Here is a 22,034-nt window from a genome sequence, read left to right as displayed (position 1 = left end):
CATACAAGATCTTTCATATCAAATAATTTAAAAAATTATTAAATGTTTGATAATTATATATTGGATGTTTTAAAATTATGTATTGCTCATCTCATGCACAGATCTTAGGATAAAATTATCAACAAACTCTCAAACATATTACTTCTGTGAAGAAAAACTCAATTTTTTTTCAAAATTAATTACCGACACTATTTTCATGCAAAATTTATAATTTTAAAATAGATATAAATATGTTATGAGATAAATCATATATTATGATACAAAATTATATTTTGCACACTTTGAAAGTTTTTTTTATTAGATTAAGACTTTAAAGAAGGGCTAGACATAACTCAACCTTGTAGAGTTATTAAACCCTTGCTACAATCTAGCTTGGACTTAATCCTAATCCTTATGATTTTGGTCACATGGAGGTCTTAAAAAAACCAATGGATTTTTTTGGATAATATTTAAGTGAAATAAATATTTATAAAAATCACATCGAGACTCACCGATTTACACAGTATGTTGATTATATATTTATTTTAATAAATTATTTAATAAATTTATCAATAGTATTTGCAGTCTTCCGCTGCCATCAGTTGTCACCTTACTCTTCTCTCATCTAAAAGTTTCATCACCCCCCTTATTTCATTTATTTTTTATAACAGTTAAAATCATTTATCAAGACGAGGCCCACACTATATCCAATCCATATCATAGCCATAGATCCGTTGGATTTTAAAATTTTATACTTAAATCAACATTGAGTCGATCTAGCTAAGAACGAGCATGGGTGCGGCCAAATGTTAGAAGCAGTCAAGGCGGTACGCGCACCTAAGGTCACAAGATCTCGTTGTCTGCAGAAACCGCATGAAGGGTGTTTTCGTAAATCCAGGACAGAGCGAGGGTAGCCTGATAATTCCAATATGAGTCGCCGAAGAACGCGGGGCATCTGCGAACTCTTTTTCCGAAGGAAGGTTTGGATTCGGATTGCAGTTGCAAGTCGATGCTGGTTTGACCCTCTCTTTTCCTAGCTGTAAATTGTAAAAGAAAAAAAAATAATAAAAGTAACAAGAAAAAGGAAAAAAAAAAAAAAAAAAAAGGAGGTCCAATCCTTCTCAAAACCAAATTCTTCCCACAAAAGAAAAAGAATTAAAATCAAAAGGTGAAAAAAGAGAAAGTATTCATTGCTTCAATTGGATTTTATTATTCTTAAAGCCGCCCCTTTAGGGTATCTTTTTGGGAGTCTGTGGGTTTTCCTGGCATCAAATTAATTTATTGCCTCCCACACCATTGTGGCAGCCTTTACATCTCTGAATTCCATAAAAAGGGTAAGGGTCAATTTAGGTCGTTATCTTTGTTTAATGTTATCATTGCTTCATCTTGTTATTAGTAGATATTTTGTTTCTATGTTTTTAATACTATTATTGTTTTTTTTATTTTTTTTAAAGAATGGTGGATAAGTCGTTTCTGTGGTTTCTTTATAGTAAAAAGGTTATGATATGTCACTCTTTGTAGTTTGTAACGTCAGTTTTCTGATTGGTTTGGTTAGAATTGTACTGCTTTGGGGATCTCTGTTGGATTGGTCTTTTGATGTTCCTTTGAGGAATATATCAAGAGTTCATCCAATTCATAGGTGGTTTTAATCTGAGATTTTATTGGATTTGGTTCTTCATCTCCAGTCTTGGCATTGGTCTGATTTTGGTTGATTGGTGAAAGAGTAGTCTTTAATCTATTGTTGATGCTGCAAAGAAGGTCAGAGGAATTCATTATCTTCGTAGATTGAATCTTTTGGAATCTATAGAACAGTTCTCATGGAGGTTAGGGTTTCTTCTCTTGTCTGGGATTGATGAATTGATGCTTATGTTCTTCATTCTGTTATCCATGATTAGGTTTCTGTTTTATATATAATATGATAATCTCTTATTTATGGGGATGCTTGATGGAAGATTTGATTTCCAAAGTCTTGGAATTCAGATGTGAATGAGGACTTGGATCTCAGTCCTCTTGTAGAATTAGGGTTTAATCTTCATTGGCCATGCTTTATTTTAATTTTTCTAAGTGCTTATGATTGCATTAGAACCTTTTTTAAAGATTTGAATTTTTTGCATATAATTCTTTTAAGGAACATATAAGTATGTGTAGTTTGTAAGGACTTAGAATTCATATAGAGGAAATACATTCATGGTAATTGAAAAAAGCCTTTCTTCTGCCCTCAATAGACACAATGGTATGAGCTAGAGCCCTTTGAGAAGTGGAAGGAACTCTTGTTCTGGATTTGAAAATGTACAAGTCCTGGTTTTTTTTTCCAAATGCATTTTGAAGCTGGATTTCCATGATGGTCTTCCTGTTCGCAAGTGCTTGGAAGTCTGTTTTGGATTGAGTAGTAGGCATCTCTAGCATTACATGAAGTAACTAGTTACTCCATTTTCCTTTTTTCCTCGGAGAGAAATGATGTAACGAGTTTCCTGAACATAGAAAGCGTCGATGCATTTTGGTTGTATGCCTTATTGAAGCACATCACATGAACTGTTGCTATGCCCATGACACCATGGTGTTGCATGGTTCGATTTATTGACTGGTTTGTCTCATTGTGTCTTAATTTTATGCCAACAGTTTGTGTATTTATAGAATCATTCTTTTTTCTTAAAAAAATGTGCCAATGATAGTCACTTGAGATTATATTCAAAATGTTAAATAGTGATGCAATTAAGCATCTAACACAAGATTGGATAAGATATTGCGCATTGCATATTCTTTTATTGAAGAAATCATGAATTTGATAAAATCTATGTTGGTAGCTAATTTATGAATTTGAAAATCAAGGTAAGCTTTAGCATTAGCAACCATGACATAGACTGAACCTGTGGTGCAAATTAAAAGAGTTGAATCTGTCATATCCACTGAAGATTGAGCAACAACTCTGAAAAAAATGCCTTTGATATACAAGTAATATCAGTAGAAGATGAAGAAAATTCTTGGTTTAAACAACAACTGAGTTTGATATGTATTCAAAGGAAACCTACAGGTAATTTTTGGTTTCAGGAGTGCCATATATAGCATAATCATGATAAGATAATTCTACTACTTACTAGGACAATCAGATACTAATTACTTGGTCAGCAGTGCTTTGCATAAATTTAATCAAGTATATTGCCAAGAACCAATGACATTTGACTGTAACCATCAATGAAATTTCATCCAATTATATAAATCTGAGTTGATTAAGTTTCTATTTTTCAGTTTGTTTCTATATATTGTTAGATATTTTGTCATTTCTTCCTTTCTCCATGTTACCTGAGGTCTTTACCCTCTCCTTTTAATTATTCAACATAAATATGCATTGTTCTGTATACCCATATCTCTCATATTTCTTCTGCACATGTGTGTATACCGTCTAAATGGTTTCTCTACCTCTTTGATCTCAACTAGTCCAAATGCATGTCCTAATGATGCAACTATGAGAAATATTTGCAGTGAGACTAGTGAGATTTAGTACTAATTGTCCTAAACTAAGGATTGAATCTAAGATTTTATATCCTGAGGTTGCACTAATTAACTTAAAATATGTATATTTAGGAGGCACATATACCTTTCTATCTCTCTTTTCTTTCTTGATTTGGCACAAATGATATAGTGTTTGTCTATAAGAAAAAACAGCATGAACAATGTGGAGCATGCAGTAATGGAAATTGAGGGACAAAAGCTTTTTCTTTTCAAATATACAGATGATGTATTATTTATATAGGTATGATATAAGCAAAAAGTGAAGGGCGTGGAGCATGTATATGTTGAAATTTATGGTCAAAATGTCTTTAGATGTCAGGGAATAAAAACAAACCCATTCTATGAGTCCTAAAAGAGCTGCAACATCAATTTTAGTGTTTTAACTGTGAGGCTTTGGTCAAATTGATGGCCTAGAGATTATGATCAAATTTTTTGGTTGTGTCAGACATATCATCTATATGGATTAGAGGATTGGTAAGTGCGTCCTTAACAAAGGTAGAGCATGAGGGATGCAGTAAAGATTTATGGGGCATGAAATTATAGTGAAATTATTTCATATATCTGTAAATCTTGGTGCATATATCTGTAAATCTTGAGAAGCAACTGGGTACCAAGTTTTTCTCAAAATTCAGATTACATGATCAATTTATACTGTTTCATGTAACTAGAAGTCATGAATTGCTGGATTAGCATGATAAAAAAAAGACAGGAAGTGTTCAGTTGACTGTGCGGTGAATCTGGGAATGACAAGTTGGGACAACATAGTATATTGATAGAAGCTTTATAGCTGCATCTGGTTGTGGTCACTTGTGACTGGTACTGACCATTAAGAAAACAGGCATGAGATTTTTGGCTGACTACAAAAACATTGGATGCTGCTGCAAAAATGAATTTAAAAATCTTGCATTGGTAGAGGATATGACCGGTACTAGTAACAAATGTTTAGACAGAATTCTTAAAATTGAGCTTAAATGAATTGAATTTGTCTTATTATTATAAATTTGTTCATCGCAGTGCAATGTTACAATATGGCTTGTGGCAGTACATATTCATGCTCCATGCCAAACTCATATTTTGCTATTTTGTCTTCTGCAGATGGCTGATAATAATTAAAAAGAGGCTAGTTGCTAGATAATTTATTTTTATTTCATATTTTTGAAAGTTTTCCTAGATTTAAAAAGGTTATGCTTTCTTAATATGATATTATATTGCCTTTTTTTGGATGTATGTATATGCCTATATATACATATATACATACACATATACAGATATAGATATATACATACCAACAAACAACCATACATATGTATATGTACATACATATGTACGTATGTATGTAGGTAGGTATGGGTTCCAGGAACCTACCATCTGCAGCAGGAGAGGGGTGCCAACCTGCTTACCTTAGTCCTCTTGGTCATAAGTTTACAGATCAGCCTCTTTAAATGTTTTCTGCATCCTCTTATATCTTTAGGAAACCATCATTTAAAGTAAAGATCAGAGCAATTTGACTGTATCAGAAACAATCATCTGACAATACCCATAATGAACTTCGGTTGTCGAAATTTTATGAGTCATGATTTTCAAACCTAAACCGATATTAAGTGTGCCAAATAATCAGGAAACCTAGGTTCGACAATCCTTGTATGCTATCAACATGTTTCCTATGCCGGCACAGCTAATAAATAAGCTTTAGGCTGGTTTCTGTACTCATATCTGTTGAACAAATCTACTTTGCATGTATTCAAATAAGGAAACCTTCAATACAAATTTATGGTGAAGCTGTCACATTCTGATATGTGGCAGCTTCAAATTATTTTGTTGAAAGTATTCTGCAAAAAGGAAGCATGTCTTCTCAGTTTCCGTCATAGAAGGCACCACCAACTCTTCTTGCATGTTACGAAATGTTCTGGCTATTTCATTGCAATATCAAATTCTCTGTTTTGGATTTCCATTTCAAGAAGAGAAACTTGTTAAACCTGTGCCAGTTACATATGTAAGCATCTCTTTTTTCATGCAGTGATATCATTTGCCTTTCTTGCAGATAAAAATCAGTGGAGTCAATGCAATCAGAATAGCATGGGAATGTCAAGTGAACAAACTAATTTGTTGAAATTTCCTATTGAATTCAGAAAGGATCCGGGTAATGCTGCAGAGAGTTCTGGTTGTTCCATGGAAGTTACTGCAACGCCACCGGTACAAATGAATGCTGAGCATGGTGGTGGCAACAAAGGGAAGTTTAAACGCTCTCTTCGGAACAGAAACGGGATAGATTATTTTATACTTGATTATAGCTCAGAGGGGGAATCAGACTATGAAGGGGCGATCAAGGTTCATATTATCTATCCTGTGTATCTATCTACTATTGATATTTGTGCTTTTACCTAATCATCTCTAAATGGAAGGAACCTTCTCTACATTTTATGTTCATGCTTCATCTGTTTTCCTTGAATCCATATCCCAAAGCAAATCTTGTGTTAGCGCCACAGTCAATACATCGAAACTTGAAGTTACACTTTATTACTTTTAATTTATTGGTTCAAAATGAAATTTAAACATGAACTATCGGTGTAAAAGAATAAATAGAAAAAACAAAAATGTCATCTATTTAGGTTAAAGTAGGAATTATCTGCAATATTGATGGTGCTTTCTCTTTTGTATGATGTTATATTCCACATGGGAGATCAGATCTCCTGATTGTTTTTTTCCCTTTTTGCTCACAGGATTGCTATTTTAAATGTCCTCTGCAAACTGATGACCATCCCAGATCGTCAGGCCACTCTAAACCGCACAAGGTGTTATGTTCAGAAAATGGGGGTTTTATTGTTTTTGTCCATCTAAATTGATCTTTCTCTTCTGACATTGAGATTCTGAAAACAGGAAACTGCTAGATGGATTCCAGAAAAAGCATGTAGACCAGTTATTGATGAAGCTCCTATATTCTACCCCATTGAAGAGGTAACCTATCATCTTACCATAGATGAGTTCCACATTACTTATCAGAATATAGCGCATTTTTGTAAAGCATCTGTTTCATCACTTGTTCATTACTTCATTTATTCTTTTGTTGGCACTATATTTTGTTTTTCTTAGGAGTTCAAAGACACTCTTCGTTATATTGCTAGCATACGCCAGAAAGCTGAACAATATGGTATATGCCGCATTGTGCCACCACCTTCCTGGAAGCCTACCTGCCTTCTGAAAGAGAGGAGCTTCTGGGAGAATGCCAAGTTTGCTACTCGAGTTCAACCAGTTGACTTGCTTCAAAATAGAGAGCCAATGAAAAAAAAATCCAGGAATCATTGTCACAGGAAAAGGAAGAGAAGAAGAGGCAAAAGATTTGGAATGACTCGTAGATGTAATAACTCCAATAGCTCAGAGGCTAATAATGACTGTGCTGCCTCAGACACGGATGAAAAATTTGGTTTCCAGTCTGGTCCAGACTTCACACTGAAACAATTCCAGGAATATGCTAATGACTTCAAGGTGCAATATTTTGGCATTGAAGATTCTAGCGAAACCTTAGTTTCCTGTAATGAAGATCCTCAGAAGAAGTGGCAACCCTCAGTGGAGGAAATTGAAGGGGAATACTGGCGAATAGTTGAAGAACCAACCGAAGAAGTCGAGGTAATATCTTCTAATCTTTGGTGGAACAAGTTTTTGGACATTAAGATATTCAACAATTATATTCACTCTCTTATTCAAATACAGGTACTCTATGGTGCTGATTTGGAAACTGGTGTATTTGGTAGCGGGTTTCCTAAAGCACCATTATCAAATGAAATTTACTCAGATCCATATGCGCTGTCAGGCTGGAACTTGAACAATTTTCCTCGACTTTCCGGTTCTGTACTTTCTTTTGAAAGTGGAGATATCTCTGGAGTCCTAGTGCCTTGGATATACATTGGGATGTGTTTTTCATCATTTTGTTGGGTGAGTCTATACTTTTAACATCTTGTCCTTGTTTTAACCCACTTTGTGTATCAAAACCAAAATTATCACTGAACTTCCTTGATTTGTGATATATACACTAAAAAGGGTAAGACCTTGAGTAAGCTATGTGCTATGCAGTTAAATATAGATACATAGCCTTGAAAACGAGGTAGAGTCTCCCCTTAAAAAGAGACTTCTTTGTTTCTAGGAAGAAAACAATTTTTGTATCCAAATTGATATCTTTCACACTCATTTAATTTTTGTAATCTAAATTGATATCCATTCTTCTTACTTATTTGTCTGACATACCTTTTCTTCATCATACCTTATGTTACTTGAGTTCTTTTTCAATCATGCTCATATAGTAAATTCTGCCAGCTGATGTCTCATTGCTCTTGATTTGTGGCAATAGCATGTGGAAGATCACCACCTCTATTCTCTGAACTATATGCACTGGGGTGAACCCAAAATATGGTATGGGGTCCCTGGAAGTGATGCTGTGAAATTGGAAGATGCCATGAGAAAGAATTTACCAGAATTATTTGAAGAACAACCTGATTTGCTGCACGAATTGGCAAGTTCATATCTCTCTCAGAATTTCTCTAGTTTCTTTAGCTGTAATTGAACTTAGAGACATATGCATGCATTTTCTATACATGCTATGAGATCATCATCATTAGAAAAGCTATCAGATTAACTTAGAAGGGACAAATATTTAGGCAATAAGGAGCACCTAAGTTATTAGTTTGTTTTTGATACCCTAGAATGATTTTGGCTATAGATTCCTTTACTGGATTTCTATCTGGATATAACATCTTGGATGGTTAATGTACCATGTTAGAATTGATATTCATCCTCAGTTTTGTCATGCCTGTCAATCTATTCATTTGGCAGATGTGGAAACTCTCATTCAGTATATACATGTAGAAAATAATTTATTTCTCTTCTGATATTTTTTTTTGGTATCCTTATATAATTTAATAAATTAACTATGCTTGTTGGCTTCCTGCAAAAAGTTAATTTTCTTAATAGTCAATGGCACTAATATGCTGGCATGTTATCATTTTTTTTAATGCCCATTATTGTAATTTAAAATTCCAGAATTAAGTTCAGAATTTCATCTGTGATTGAGGTCGAATATCTCAAGTATCTAGTTATATTAAATGTTCAATAGAATTATAAAAATCTGAAAAAAAATGAGATTTACTGTACATATGCAACATAGTATAGTAACAGTAGAGCATTATGTTTGTGAAATAGTAATAAATGACATTTATTACATATGATTTGCAAACCAATACTTCCATATTAGCCAGCTTATTTGTGCTGTAACATGGACATATAACATGATGTTGGGACCTAATTGGCAGTGCACATTAAGTCACTCACTTTGATGATGGTGGAGCAAGTATATTTGTTATAACCAAATCGAAGCACTACAAAGAAAAAAAATCATAAAGATCCATACATGGAAAAATGGCAAACAGAAAAACATTGTGTTATTCTGGAGTATGCTTACTCACTGTTGAGAAACTGAAACAGAACATGTACCAGTGAGAGTGACTTGGTTGTTGCTTAGCGATGGATGGATATATGGCATGACATGAAGGCCATTAGCAGAGCCATCACCATCATCATTAAAAATTGTTTTCATCATCACCTTTACTCCTATGATTGGTGATTTTTGAACATCACATTCATCCAATATTCTTGATATTTCCATCTTCTTAAATGACCCTATAATATTTCCTGCTTTGCGTGTCCTCACCCTTCTTATCAATTGCAAGTCATTTATCAAGCAGCACAAACTTTGGGTATGAGAACAACTTTTTGTGCCTTTTATCTCTCTCAAAGATTGTTGAAGTTTCTGGAATTCACTTGAACCTAATCTTTTTCCTTTCCAAATAAGGGTTGAACATCTGCCGGTGGAGTTTATTTATCAGACAGAACACATGGTTGTGTTTCACCCTTTCTTTTGTACTGGCCAATTTGTCTCTTGAAAATTGAGGAATAAATTTGGACATCTCTCCAATAATGGAGATTCTTTATCCAGTAAAACATAGGAATTCTCCTTGTTACTTAAGTGCTGTAGCCCATGCAACAATGACATCTTATGACTTTCAGAAAGTTTTCCATTAAGCCCCATCGACATATGATGAACAAAGAACTATTAAACTGGGCATCTCTATTCCATCTTTTACAGTTTTTTCTCACAACATACCTATTAATCCACCAACCCAATTTGAATACTGAAGCCAATATCATGTGATCAGCCGTATTGGACTATCTCGACCATTCACTTGTCTAGAAGTGTGATCACTATTGGTATCCCTACTTCCAACAAAACTTGCACCATGTGCACTTATTTTAGTAGAATATTGTTTCACCTATGAAGTTTTTCTCCGTATTGTCATTTCAGTGTTTACTTCTGTTTACTTGTACCAAATGACAAAATCATCAGCAAATGACCTTTTATTGATAACCGGTAGGCTTATCTTTGACAAGGGAAGGTGCTTATGATCTACATTCTGTTGATCTGATCAAATTAGTCCTTTCTAGATAACTTTATATTGCTGAACTTTCAAAACATAATGGTGGTGCATGCACCATACGGATGCTCATCTTATCGACTGTTGGTGCTTGTTATGTCGGTTAAAAAGCCTTTTTTCTCACAAACTAACTCATGGATTTGTAAATTCATTCATGATCATAATGAGTTCCAATGATGCCCCTCGAAATCATCAGAGAATTATACTCAGACATCTTCATGATTATGTTGGTGCAGGTTACTCAATTGTCTCCTTCTGTTCTAAAGTCTGAGGGTGTTCCAGTTTACCGTGCTATTCAGAATCCTGGGGAATTTATTCTTACTTTTCCAAGAGCATACCACTCTGGCTTCAACTGTGGCTTCAATTGTGCTGAGGCTGTTAATGTTGCTCCCATAGACTGGTTACCACATGGACAGTGTGCTGTTGAGCTTTACAGCATGCAATGCCGGAAGACATCTGTGTCCCATGACAAGTTACTACTAGGTGCTGCAGAGAAAGCTGTCAGAGCACTCTGGGAGCTTTCATTCTTGGGGAGTAAAAGCCTGGATAACCTGAGATGGCAAAGAGTTTGTGGAAAGGATGGAACACTTACTAAGTCTATCCAGGTAATTATCTTGTTACATAAGTTCTCTCTCTTTTAGTGCTTGTAATAACTTTGGGCATGACCTCTTCTTTTTCCCCCACAGGCGAGAGTCTTGATGGAGCAGAAAAGAAGAGATTCTCTTTGTAGTACATGGCAGTTTAGGAAAATGGACAAGAATTTTGATGCATCAAAAGAAAGAGAATGCTTCTCATGCTTTTATGATCTGCATCTCTCTGCTTCAGGCTGTGTGTGCTCTCCAAATCGTTTTGCATGCTTAACCCATGCAGAACTACTTTGCACATGTGATCCGGGTAAAAGGTTTTTCATTTTTCGCTATAACATGGAAGAATTAAATACCCTTCTGGAAGCTCTAGAAGGGGATTTGAATGCCATGAGACATTGCGCATTAGATATAGTAAGACCGATCCAACTTTCACAACTGGAAGTGAAGGAGAGGTCTGGAGAGATGAAGTCAGCTTATGCATCAGATATAAAGTACTCAGACCAAAGCTCATATAAATCACAGAAACAATTTATCAGTAACAATAATGGAGATGCAGATACCTCTTATCAGGATAATGGAAGTCAGGTATGCAAAGCTGTAAGTGAGAGCCCTGCTTGTTTCCAAAGGACAAAAGAAATCCCTGACATCAATGGGTCATGCAAATCTGACCATAATAATGCTTCAAAAGTTATGGAAGAAAATCGTCAAGGGCCAAGAATGTTTTATGCTTCTAGTGTAAAGGATGAATTTGGAAGTGAGAACCTTGACAAAGAACCCTTCCTTACCAAATCAGATGCAGTTGATATGCAGCAACTTGAAGTTGCATCCAAGTCATTGAGGGATAATTTGTTTGATGGTAGCACAGGTGAAAAGCATCACAGACAGTCTTCTGATCAAAATAGCAGGCAACCAGCCAAAGAATCAAATAGTAGAATTCCTGCATGTCTTGATAGCAAAGAAGAGCAAGGCTGGAGTTCTCCTATGTTAAAAAAGTCACATTACTCATGTTCCTTGGGCGTTGATGATCATGCATGTGATAGAACTCAGCTGGAATGCAAGTCTAAGATAACCAATAGCATGTTGATATCAAGTCCTGACTACAGATACTCCGTTTTGCCATGCCATCCTTCTGAGTTGGTTGCCCAGTATGATTTGACCAACAAAATTTTAAATGTGGTATCATGTCCCCAAGGTGCTGAACATCTCCCCAAATCCAGTCCAAAGCTATTTGGATATGAGCTTCGGAGACTTCAGCGGCACCGAACCACACATTCAGATGGTGAAGGTACTCGACTCATGGGTGCTGATCTGTCTCAATTTAATGAATTGGACCAACCTAGTCATGAAACTGAAAAAGTGAACCAGAGATCAAAGTATTTTATTGAGCCTCTTAACTTTGGAATGGTAATGCCGGGAAAGCGATGGTACACTAAGAAAGCAATATTTCCAAAAGGTACCCTGCAATAGATACATTCCCAACTTTCTTAGCTGATTAAATAGATATAATTTGATCCATATGAGTTTTTTTCTTTTGAGGGAAACTTGCATAAGTTCTACTTTCTTGTTGAGAAATACACACTTAGTTTGTTATTTACTTCTATATATTTATATACTTTTGTCTCAGGATTCAAAAGCCGGGTCAGATTTTTCAGCATCCTTGATCCTACAAAGATATGTAACTACATCTCGGAAGTACTGGATGCTGGACTTCTTAGGCCTCTGTTTAAGGTGGGGTTACTTAGTATATGAAGTATTTTTTTTGCATTGTGTGTTTGTAAAGTACTATTAAGTAACCTTTTCCTTTTGTTTTGCTTTCGTCTAACATATTGAATGATAACATCTAAGTCATTATGGTATCAGCTGAGGGGAAGAAAAATGGCTATTTTATGGCATAGTTGGGATCATATAAAATGCACTTCCATATAATTTTTTAACTTGCAATATCCATTCTGTATACAAAATGATTTGTGACATTTGCACATAAAACATATAAAGGATGACATCTAATTTGCATATAGCAATACCATGTCTGTGGGCCATCATACGTAAAACAACTGCATGAATAGTTATTTAAATTTCCTCTTCCAAGAAAAGTAATTTTAATTTGATAGTAACTGTACCTGCAACCAATTTGTTTTAGTCCATATAAATTCCTGTTGAAGGTACATTCTGTTTCTTTTGAATCTATAGATCCTGCATGAATCAATTGATATTGAACTTCTCCAACCACTGCTAAATCTAGAAATAATGCATCCTTAGCTAATGTTATAATCAATTATACCATCAAAACAGAGCATAAAAATGGTTCTATTGCTTGCAAGGCCATTTTAAAATATCTTTCCTTTTCGGTTCATAATTAATATGTTGGAGCAACGCGCACCGGATTGGATCGATCTGGGCTTGCTATCTAATGTCTAATTTCTTTGAGACAATTCACCAAACACATTGCAGGCATAAATAAATAAAGACAAACAACCAAGATTTACGTGGTTCGGCACAAAAGGCCTACATCCACGGGGAGGAGGAGCAATCCACTATAAATCCGTCCCGAAAAATAGGTACAATATGAGGTATAAAATATCTTTTTCCGAATCCCACAAGAAGGCAACAATATATCGAATAGAAGGCAACCAAGATCCAATTGGATCAACCAATCTCAGCCTCGGCAATAGATCAAGATGATACCTCCTTACCAGCCGTAGCAGCACAAAGTATCTGTGAAACCGAGAAGAAGGAAGGCAGGTAGACCACCAACCGAAGACCAACAGGGGCAGGCCAGCAACCAGCACAAGGGGCACAGGCGATAAATCGACCAGAGAGCAGAACCCGCACACAAGAGATCAAGCTAGAAACAGGCCCGCATAAGAAGCATAAGCAAGAGAGAACCAGAGAACAGGCCCGCACCGAAGCACAGGCGAGAGAGAACCAGAGAACAGGCCCGCACCGAAGCACAGGCGAGAGAGAGATCGGCCAGAGAACAGGTCCACACACGGGAACCCTAGCAAGAGAAAGCCAAAATAACACAAGAGCCCTGGAACCTCTCTCTTCTCAATCGAACCCCTGTGTAACAAAGGATGCCCACGGCCTCCTTATAAAGAAGGAAGTCCTTCTCAAAATAGAGATTCAGCCGGTGTAGAATTCCTTGATATCACGGGAGACGGAAAAGGAAATAAGATTTGGAGCCAAATATAACAATCCTCCTCCTTGCGACAAATATTGTACCTTTATATTATATGAAAAATTTATAACCTCCTCCTCACCACAAGCCCCGCAGGGCATTACCAAATATTTATTCCAATCAAGTTCAGGAAATTTCTGAACTTAATTGTAGGGATTGGTTTAGTGAACATATCAGCTGGATTATGGGCAGTGTATATTTTCTGAAGTCTGACATCATCTTTCTCTACTAGGTCTCTGATGAAGTGATATCTGACATCTACATGTTTTGTTCGTTCATGATACATCTGGTCTTTGGCAAGGTGCAAAGCACTCTGACTATCACAATGAATGTCTAAACAATCCTGTTCGAGATCCAAATCCTGTACTAACCCTTTTAACCAAATAGCTTCCTTTGCTGCCTCGGTCAATGCCATATATTCTGCTTCAGTGGTAGATAAAGCAACTGTAGACTGCAAAGTAGCCTTCCAACTGACTGCACATCCAGAAAGAGTAAACACATATCCTGTCAAAGATCTTCTCCTGTCCAAGTCACAAGCATAATCTGAATCACAAAATCCTGTAACTATGCAATTACTCTGTGTAGAGAATATCAATCCCAATTTAGAAGTGCCTTTCAGATATCTAAGTATCCATTTCACAGCTGACCAGTGAGCCTTTCCAGGTTTATCCATATATCTGCTCACTACGCTTACTGCCTGTGAAATATCAGGTCGAGTGCAGACCATCGCGTACATGATGCTGCCAACTGCACTCGCATATGGCACTCTAGACATATATCTCTCCTCATCCTCAGTCTGAGGAGAGTCTCTGGCAGAAAGTCTAAAATGACTGGCAAAGGGGGAGTGACAGGCTTGACTGTAGACATACCAAATCTGTCCAAGACTTTTTCAATATAACTATGCTGAGTAAAGAAGAATCTACCTGACTGTCTGTCACGAATAATCTCCATCCCAAGTATCTTCTTTGTCGGTCCAAGGTCCTTCATATCAAATGCAGTACTGAGCTCGGCTTTCAGTTTCTGGATGATTGTCATGTCTTTGGCTGCAATTAGCATATCATCCACATATAATAACAAATAACAAAAGGACCCATCTGAAAGCTGCTGGTGATACACACAACTGTCATATGGAGATCTACTGTATCCATGGTCGACCATAAATCTGTCAAATTTGCGGTACCACTGTCTTGGAGACTGCTTGAGACCATATAATGATCTCTTGAGTAAACATACATGATCTTCTTTATTTGGAACCTCAAAACCAGGTGGTTGTTGCATATAGATCTGTTCCTCTAAATCACTGTGAAGAAAGGCTGTCTTAACATCTAGTTGTTCCAGCTCCAGATTTTGAGAAACAACAAAAGCAAGTAATACACGGATAGATGAGTGTTTGACTACAGAAGAAAATACCTCCTTGTAATCAATATCCTTTCGTTGACTGTATCCCTTTGCTACCAACCTGGCCTTATATCTAAAATCTTGAGGAGTGGCTCCTTCTTTTCTTTTGAAGATCCATTTGCAGCCAATTGCCTTCTCTCCTTTTGGTAATTTAACTAACTCCCAAGTCCGATTCTTTTCTAGAGACTGAAGTTCTTCAACCATAGCCATGGTTCATTCATCAGCTCGTGAACTACTAATGGCCTCCTGAAATGTGGTCGGCTCATCACCAATGGTGTCTGCAACACTCAGAGCATAATAGACTAACTCAGCACAAGCAGAATCCTCAAAACTATACCTTTGAGGTGCTCTGATCTGACGCTTTGGTCTGTGAGTGGCAATACTCTCAATCTGATCCTGATCTTGTAAAGTCACCTCCTCCTGAGTCTGAATCTGTGCATCTGTCTGTTGTTGTTGTGATTTAACAGTCTGATCAATATCTACAACATTACTCTCCTGCTGTCCCCGATCCTGATCACTTTGAGAAGAATTAGGCTGTAGCTGCCTTAAAGCAGTGGCTGTCTCATGGAATGTCACATCTTTGCTGACTAGAAATCCTTGAGATCCAGGTTCTGTGCACCATAATCTGTAGCCCTTTACCCCATATGCATATCCAATAAATATGCACTTTTTAGCCCGAGGGTTCAACTTTCCATCTTTTACATATGCATAAGCTGGACACCCAAAGATTCTGAGTATTGAATAATCTGCAGGTCTTCCTATCCACATCTCTTCGGGAGTCTTCATACTTAATGCTGATGCTGGAGATCGGTTTATAACATAGCAAGCTGTGTGTGTGGCCTCTGCCCAAAAATCTCTACTTAATCCTGAACTAGATAGCATAGATCTGACTCTCTCTAATAGTGTCCGGTTCATGCGTTCTGCCACACCATTCTGTTGAGGTGTACCCATGTTGTTCTATGTCTGATAATGCCTTTTGTCTTGCAAAAGTCATCAAATTTTGTAGAACAAAATTCTAAACCATTATCAGTCCGAAAAGTTTTCACATTCCTTTCAGTTTGCCTCTCGACCATAGACTTCCACCATTTGAATGTTTCAAATACATCACTCTTATTTTTAATGGTGTATATCCAGACTTTTCGGGAGTAATCATCAATAAAAGTGAGTATATATCTTGATCCACCCTTGGATATAATTGGGGCAGGTCCCCATAGGTCAGAATGAATATAGTCTAATATACCAGTTGTCTTGTGCACGCCTGTAGTGAAGCTGACTCTGTGTTGTTTTCCAAATATGCAGTGCTCACAGAATCCAAGTACACCAATCTTCTGACTTCTCAGCAGACCACGTCTGCTCAGCTCCTGTAGACCTCTGTCTGAAATGTGTCCTAGTCTCTGGTGCCATAAGTGTGTCAACTGTTCAAGAGAAGATTGTACTGCTGATGCCTGACCAACAACTGTACTGCCATCCAAGTAATAAAGGGTTCCACTTAATTTACCTTTTAATAAAGTTAATACCCCTTTATTGATAGTAATAGATCCTCTACCCCATCTGCCCTCATATCCTGCTCTGTCAAAGGCATGTATTGAGAGAATGTTCTTTTTTAATTTAGGAACATATCTGACATCATCCAATATCACCATGGTATTTGAATTTGATTTAATTTGAATTGTTCCAATACCTTCTATATTACAGATGCCATCATCTCCAAGAAGAATAGTACCACCTTCACAAGATCTAAAGGAAGAGAACCATTCCTTGTGAGGTGTCATGTGGAAAGATGCTCCAGAATCTACTATCCAAGTGTCAGCATGACTAACACTGCAGGCAGCTGTGAATACTGCATCATCTGATATACTGCTATGACTTCCTGAAGAAACTGCAATTGATGCTGTATCAGAGATTGTTCCTTTATCCTTTTGTTCCTTTTCCCTTTTAGATTGTAGAAATCTACACTCAGATTTCCAGTGACCTGGTTTTTTGCAATAGTAACAAATACCTGGTCTTTTGGGCCTAGACTTTGATCTATTTTTAGACTTACTCCTACCTTGTCCACCCTTTTTCTGTTCATCTCTACCTCTAACAACAAGACCTTGAGCTGAAGTCTGAGCCTGATGCTGAAGCTGTACTTTTAATCTAAGTTCATTGGATAACAAAGTAGCTTCTACTTTTTCAAGACTTATTGTTTCTCTTCCATAAAGCATGGTAGTGGTAATATGCTCAAAGGACTTGGGTAAAGAGTAAATTTGAATCAAAGCCTTATCTTCTTCATCTACATCGACACCAACATTTACTAGATCAAGCAGGAGCTTATTATACTCATCCAAGTGATCTTTAAGTGAAGTTCCTTCTGTCATACGAAATGTGTGTAATTTTTCCCTCAAATATAATCTATTAGTCAGGGATTTTGCCATGTATAAACTGTCTAGTTTTTCCCATACACTTTTGGCTGTATCTAGTTCCACAACATTACGAAGGACTTTATCACTTAAATCTGAAAACAAGGTTCCTAGGGCTCTCTCGTTAATCTCTTCTTTAACAGCTTCATTATCTCCCGAAATTGAATCTATACCCTTAAGGGCTTTTGCAACACCTTCTTTAACTAACAGATATTTCATCCTTACCTTCCATAGTGAAAAATCTCCCGTGCCATCAAAGATGGCCACTTCATGCCTGACGGTGGTGGAGTGTGAGACAGACACCGGATCATTAGCCATTGAGAAACTTGGTTTCTTGTCACCAGCCATCCAAATGCTCTGATACCAGTTGTTGGAGCAACGCGCACCGGATTGGATCGATCTGGGCTTGCTATCTAATGTCTAATTTCTTTGAGACAATTCACCAAACACATTGCAGGCATAAATAAATAAAGACAAAGAACCAAGATTTACGTGGTTCGGTACAAAAGGCCTACATCCACAGGGAGGAGGAGCAATCCACTATAAATCCGTCCCGAAAAATAGGTACAATATGAGATATAAAATACCTTTTTCCGAATCCCACAAGAAGGCAACAATATATCGAATAGAAGGCAACCAAGATCCAATCGGATCAACCAATCTCAGCCTCGGCAATAGATCAAGATGATACCTCCTTACCAGCCGTAGCAGCACAAAGTATCTGTGAAACCGAGAAGAAGGAAGGCAGGTAGACCACCAACCGAAGACCAACAGGGGCAGGCCAGCAACCAGCACAAGGGGCACAGGCGATAAATCGACCAGAGAGCAGAACCCACATACAAGAGATCAAGCTAGAAACAGGCCCGCATAAGAAGCATAAGCAAGAGAGAACCAGAGAACAGGCCCGCACCGAAGCACAGGCGAGAGAGAACCAGAGAACAGGCCCGCACTGAAGCACAGGCGAGAGAGAGATCGGCCAGAGAACAGGTCCACACACGGGAACCCTAGCAAGAGAAAGCCAAAATAACACAAGAGCCCTGGAACCTCTCTCTTCTCAATCGAACCCCTGTGTAACAAAGGATGCCCACGGCCTCCTTATAAAGAAGGAAGTCCTTCTCAAAATAGAGATTCAGCCGGTGTAGAATTCCTTGATATCACGGGAGACGGAAAAGGAAATAAGATTTGGAGCCAAATATAACATAATATTTAAGAAGCTTTCCACTTCTACACTCAACAAGCCCATGCTACTGGCTGCTGTGGAGTGAATGAGCTTTAATATCTTAATAACTTAATTTTTCTCTTAATTGCAAAACCCCTCTATTTATTTTCAACTATTTTTTCCAACTAGTTGGAAAAAGACTGGATGGTTATGTTTGTGGGTATCCTAGATTTATAATTAATTTCTTTATCTTTTTATCATGTGAATTTCAGGTTACAGTAGAAGAGAACCAGGAGCAGACCTTCATGCATGTTTCGGCACAGCAGTGTTGGGACATGGTTCGAGATAGACTGAACCAAGAGATCATAAAACTATGTAATCATGGGAAGCGAAATCTCCCTCCATTGCAGCCAGCAGGGAGCATAGATGGGCTTGAAATGTTTGGCTTTCTATCCCCATCAATAATTCAGGTACATCTATCTCTTGCTCTCCCAGCCATTCTGGACTAGCTTGCATAGTTTGTTTTGAGCAATACCCAGGATTTGAACCCTGGACCTCTGTCAAGAGCAAGCCCTCAGGGGAGAGGTGCCTACCAAAATAACAGTTTTCAGATGACTAGGTTGAATAGATAAACCACTACTTTTGTTTTTGTTTTTATTGCTTAGAATAGAGCCCATAAATTTCAAGTCCAGCTTACTAGACCATATTGAATTCAGCATGCATTTGTAGCAAAGCCTTAAAATGAACCAGGTCGCTTTTTGCTTATTTAAACTGTCCATGCCATCTTAGTTTATTTTGTTCTTATCTGAAAAAGTTCTTATCATATTCTAAAAAGGGGAAGTTCTTTCATACAAATAGTTTTCTTACCAAGCACATTACAATTAATTATTTGTCCCTTCACAATGTTAGTATAACTTAGCAAAGCTGCTAATTCAAGTGATGCATATGGATACTAATTAGAGGTCAATGTAGGTTATCGAGGCTCTCGATCCTCATCACCAGTGTTCAGATTACTGGGCATCAAAGTCGAATGTACTGTTGACATCTGAACTGATTGAAGTCACCCACCCACCTATAGAGGTGGTTAAGAACTCAGCTACCAGAAATGAGCCAGAGAAGAGCCTACTTCGATCAAGAAATACAAGAAAAACAGAAAACAAGTTGTTTGGCGTAGATATAACTCGGTCAGAGAAGGATCAACCGGATAGGAGCAGCTGTATACTGGCTGAAGAGGTCCAGGATGTGCTCGGAGGATTGTTCAGAAAGGCAAGCATGGAAGAATTAAGAATGGTGCACAAAATATTCTGCAGTAGTTCAGGAAGCAACAATTGGAGAGCAGCATTAGATACATTGCTGGATGAGATTCAGAGGAAGGCACATAAATAAGAATTTATACCAAAGCATGCATATAATTTGTCTCTTGGGGACAAGCTGATGCGGAGAACAACCATAAGCCGGTTGACACCTGTCCTTGAGGGTCATCATTCTTTCTTCCATAAGTAACATGACTACATTTCTAGGTTTTTTCACACAATTTCTAGTTGGTTTATCCTTTCCAAGCTCCATACAGACCATGGTGGGGTCTGGCATTCTTCTAAATGCAATTATGCCCCATCATGTTCGTATGGAGTTCCTTTTTTTCTTTTCCTCTTATTGGATTATGGGTTTCAGCTTTATGGGCCCATGTAATTCACAATGAGATTAATTGCTTCACAGTGTAGAACACTTTTAACTCATAAATCAGGAGAAGAATTTTGAGCACTAGTGGTTACAGTGAACAGTTCTGTTATTTTATTTTAGTATTCTTGCATGAATAATGTTTATTTTGCTGGTTGGAGACCTAAGCATTTGAAGAGTTGGAATTTGAGTCTACACCTGTGCTAGATTCAGTGCTCCCTATTGGATTAGTCTGTGGTCCAGAGTTGTCAGTTGAGATAAATTTCAGCTTAGTTTCATTCTCATGCAGGACCTGCAGTGGAACAATTGTTCCCAAATTTGAACAGGCCATTCTTACTGTGTTGAACAAGCAATTGGTTTAATTGCTCCATGGTGTAAGAACCTAAATAGCCTCTTAGTGGAAGCAAAAAAAAAAAAAAAAAAAATGGTGCAAGCCACCTACTCAAACGATGGTCTCAAGGCAAACTTACATATACATTTTGTGAACAAATGAGGGGGTAGCAATCTTGTGAAATGTAGCCCATGTTATATGTCCAAGTATAAAGCCATGCTATACAATTAATTGTGCCGGCAATGTTAATTAAAGCTGCCTGTAACACCTAATCTATAGCCCACCCACTTCATTAATGATGGCCTAGAAAAATTAGTTAGAGGAGAAATTCTTTGTGCACTGCGGGTGGTGTAGAATGCGCGCACCGTCTGTGGTGATTAGCTTACGCACGGGGTCAGGACGTGGCGTGCGAGAAAATTTTTTTTTTTTTTTCCGACTCTGTGCATAAGCCAATCATCGCGAGCAGTGCGTGCGGTTCTGCACCACCTACGGTGCACAAAAAATTTTTCTTAGTTAGAGTGGTCCATGATATGTAGCTTAACCTACTGAAGCCCATTTCACATCTCCAGGAAGTAGACTGTTACCAAAATTGGTCAATGTCAGCTCATTAAGTGGGGGACTTGCTCTGTCATTGTAGAGGCCTGTTTAGATTCTGCAAATCAAATCAAGAGTCTAAACCCTTCCATAAGAGGTGAAATCTGAATCATGTTTGGTTGTGATTTCTAATTTGTTGTTATTGGTGTATCTTTTTTGCACTAATAGATGCAAATTCCCTGCAAGGATCCACTGGGGGCATCATCCGTCTCTCCACCACAAGGTTCACATCTGTCAAATTCCAAGTCATTTACTCTCTCTCAACCAAGGATACCCCTTGGTTTCCAATTCAACAAAGAAATCATGCAACCAGTGCATTGTATCAGTGAGCTCCGAGGTCCGGAAACCTGATTTCCTTTCTTGTAGACATCGATAGCAGAGGAGGTGGCAAGATTGTCCCTCAGATGTCAGAGCTGATGAAGGTGACCATGAGCCAGATTGCCTTGGCCATTTATCCATCTGATAGCTTGTTTTAGAATTTCCTCCTAATCACAAATTGCTAAGGTGCAGAGGAGATGCCAACATCTGGATTCCTTCACATGCCGCGGTGATCGACTTAAAAACAGTATAAAATTAGGCCTTGATGCCCTACGAAGAATCATATTCTAGGTCCGCATTTGTTTTTAAGCAAGGGGATGTGACCATTCATGCGCCACTCATTTCACGATGTCAGGATTGTTGAAGTTACGTACTAGGTGGCTTGGTGGGGTGAAAGCTTTTCCCTTCCAACCATGACGTACCAC

At 37.6% G+C, this 22,034-nt stretch overlaps 1 protein-coding gene across 7 annotated transcripts; it reads left to right on the top strand.

The window, feature by feature from the left end:
• The first annotated feature begins 1,084 nt into the window (after positions 1-1,084).
• LOC140855538 (lysine-specific demethylase JMJ18-like) lies at positions 1,085-20,453 on the top strand. Of its 7 annotated transcripts, none has more exons than XM_073251459.1 (12): positions 1,085-1,313; positions 5,619-5,817; positions 6,210-6,281; positions 6,367-6,444; positions 6,580-7,113; positions 7,198-7,419; positions 7,832-7,993; positions 10,205-10,573; positions 10,655-12,008; positions 12,180-12,283; positions 18,962-19,159; positions 19,662-20,453. In XM_073251459.1, exons 2-12 carry the CDS (start codon positions 5,659-5,661, stop codon positions 20,073-20,075), a joined length of 3,666 nt encoding a protein of 1,221 aa, XP_073107560.1. In that variant the 5' UTR covers positions 1,085-1,313; positions 5,619-5,658; the 3' UTR covers positions 20,076-20,453. The 7 variants fall into 7 exon arrangements, with proteins under 7 accessions (XP_073107560.1, XP_073107556.1, XP_073107557.1 ...); XM_073251455.1 differs by having other exon boundaries at positions 5,531-5,817; XM_073251456.1 differs by lacking the exon at positions 1,085-1,313 and adding an exon at positions 1,385-1,802 and having other exon boundaries at positions 5,531-5,817.
• The last annotated feature ends 1,581 nt before the right edge of the window (positions 20,454-22,034 follow it).

Source organism: Elaeis guineensis, chromosome 2, assembly GCF_000442705.2.
Source record: "Elaeis guineensis isolate ETL-2024a chromosome 2, EG11, whole genome shotgun sequence".
Lineage (NCBI taxonomy): Eukaryota > Viridiplantae > Streptophyta > Magnoliopsida > Arecales > Arecaceae > Elaeis > Elaeis guineensis.
Note: the sequence above shows the minus strand (reverse complement) of the source record. Positions and strands in the feature narration are given on the sequence as shown.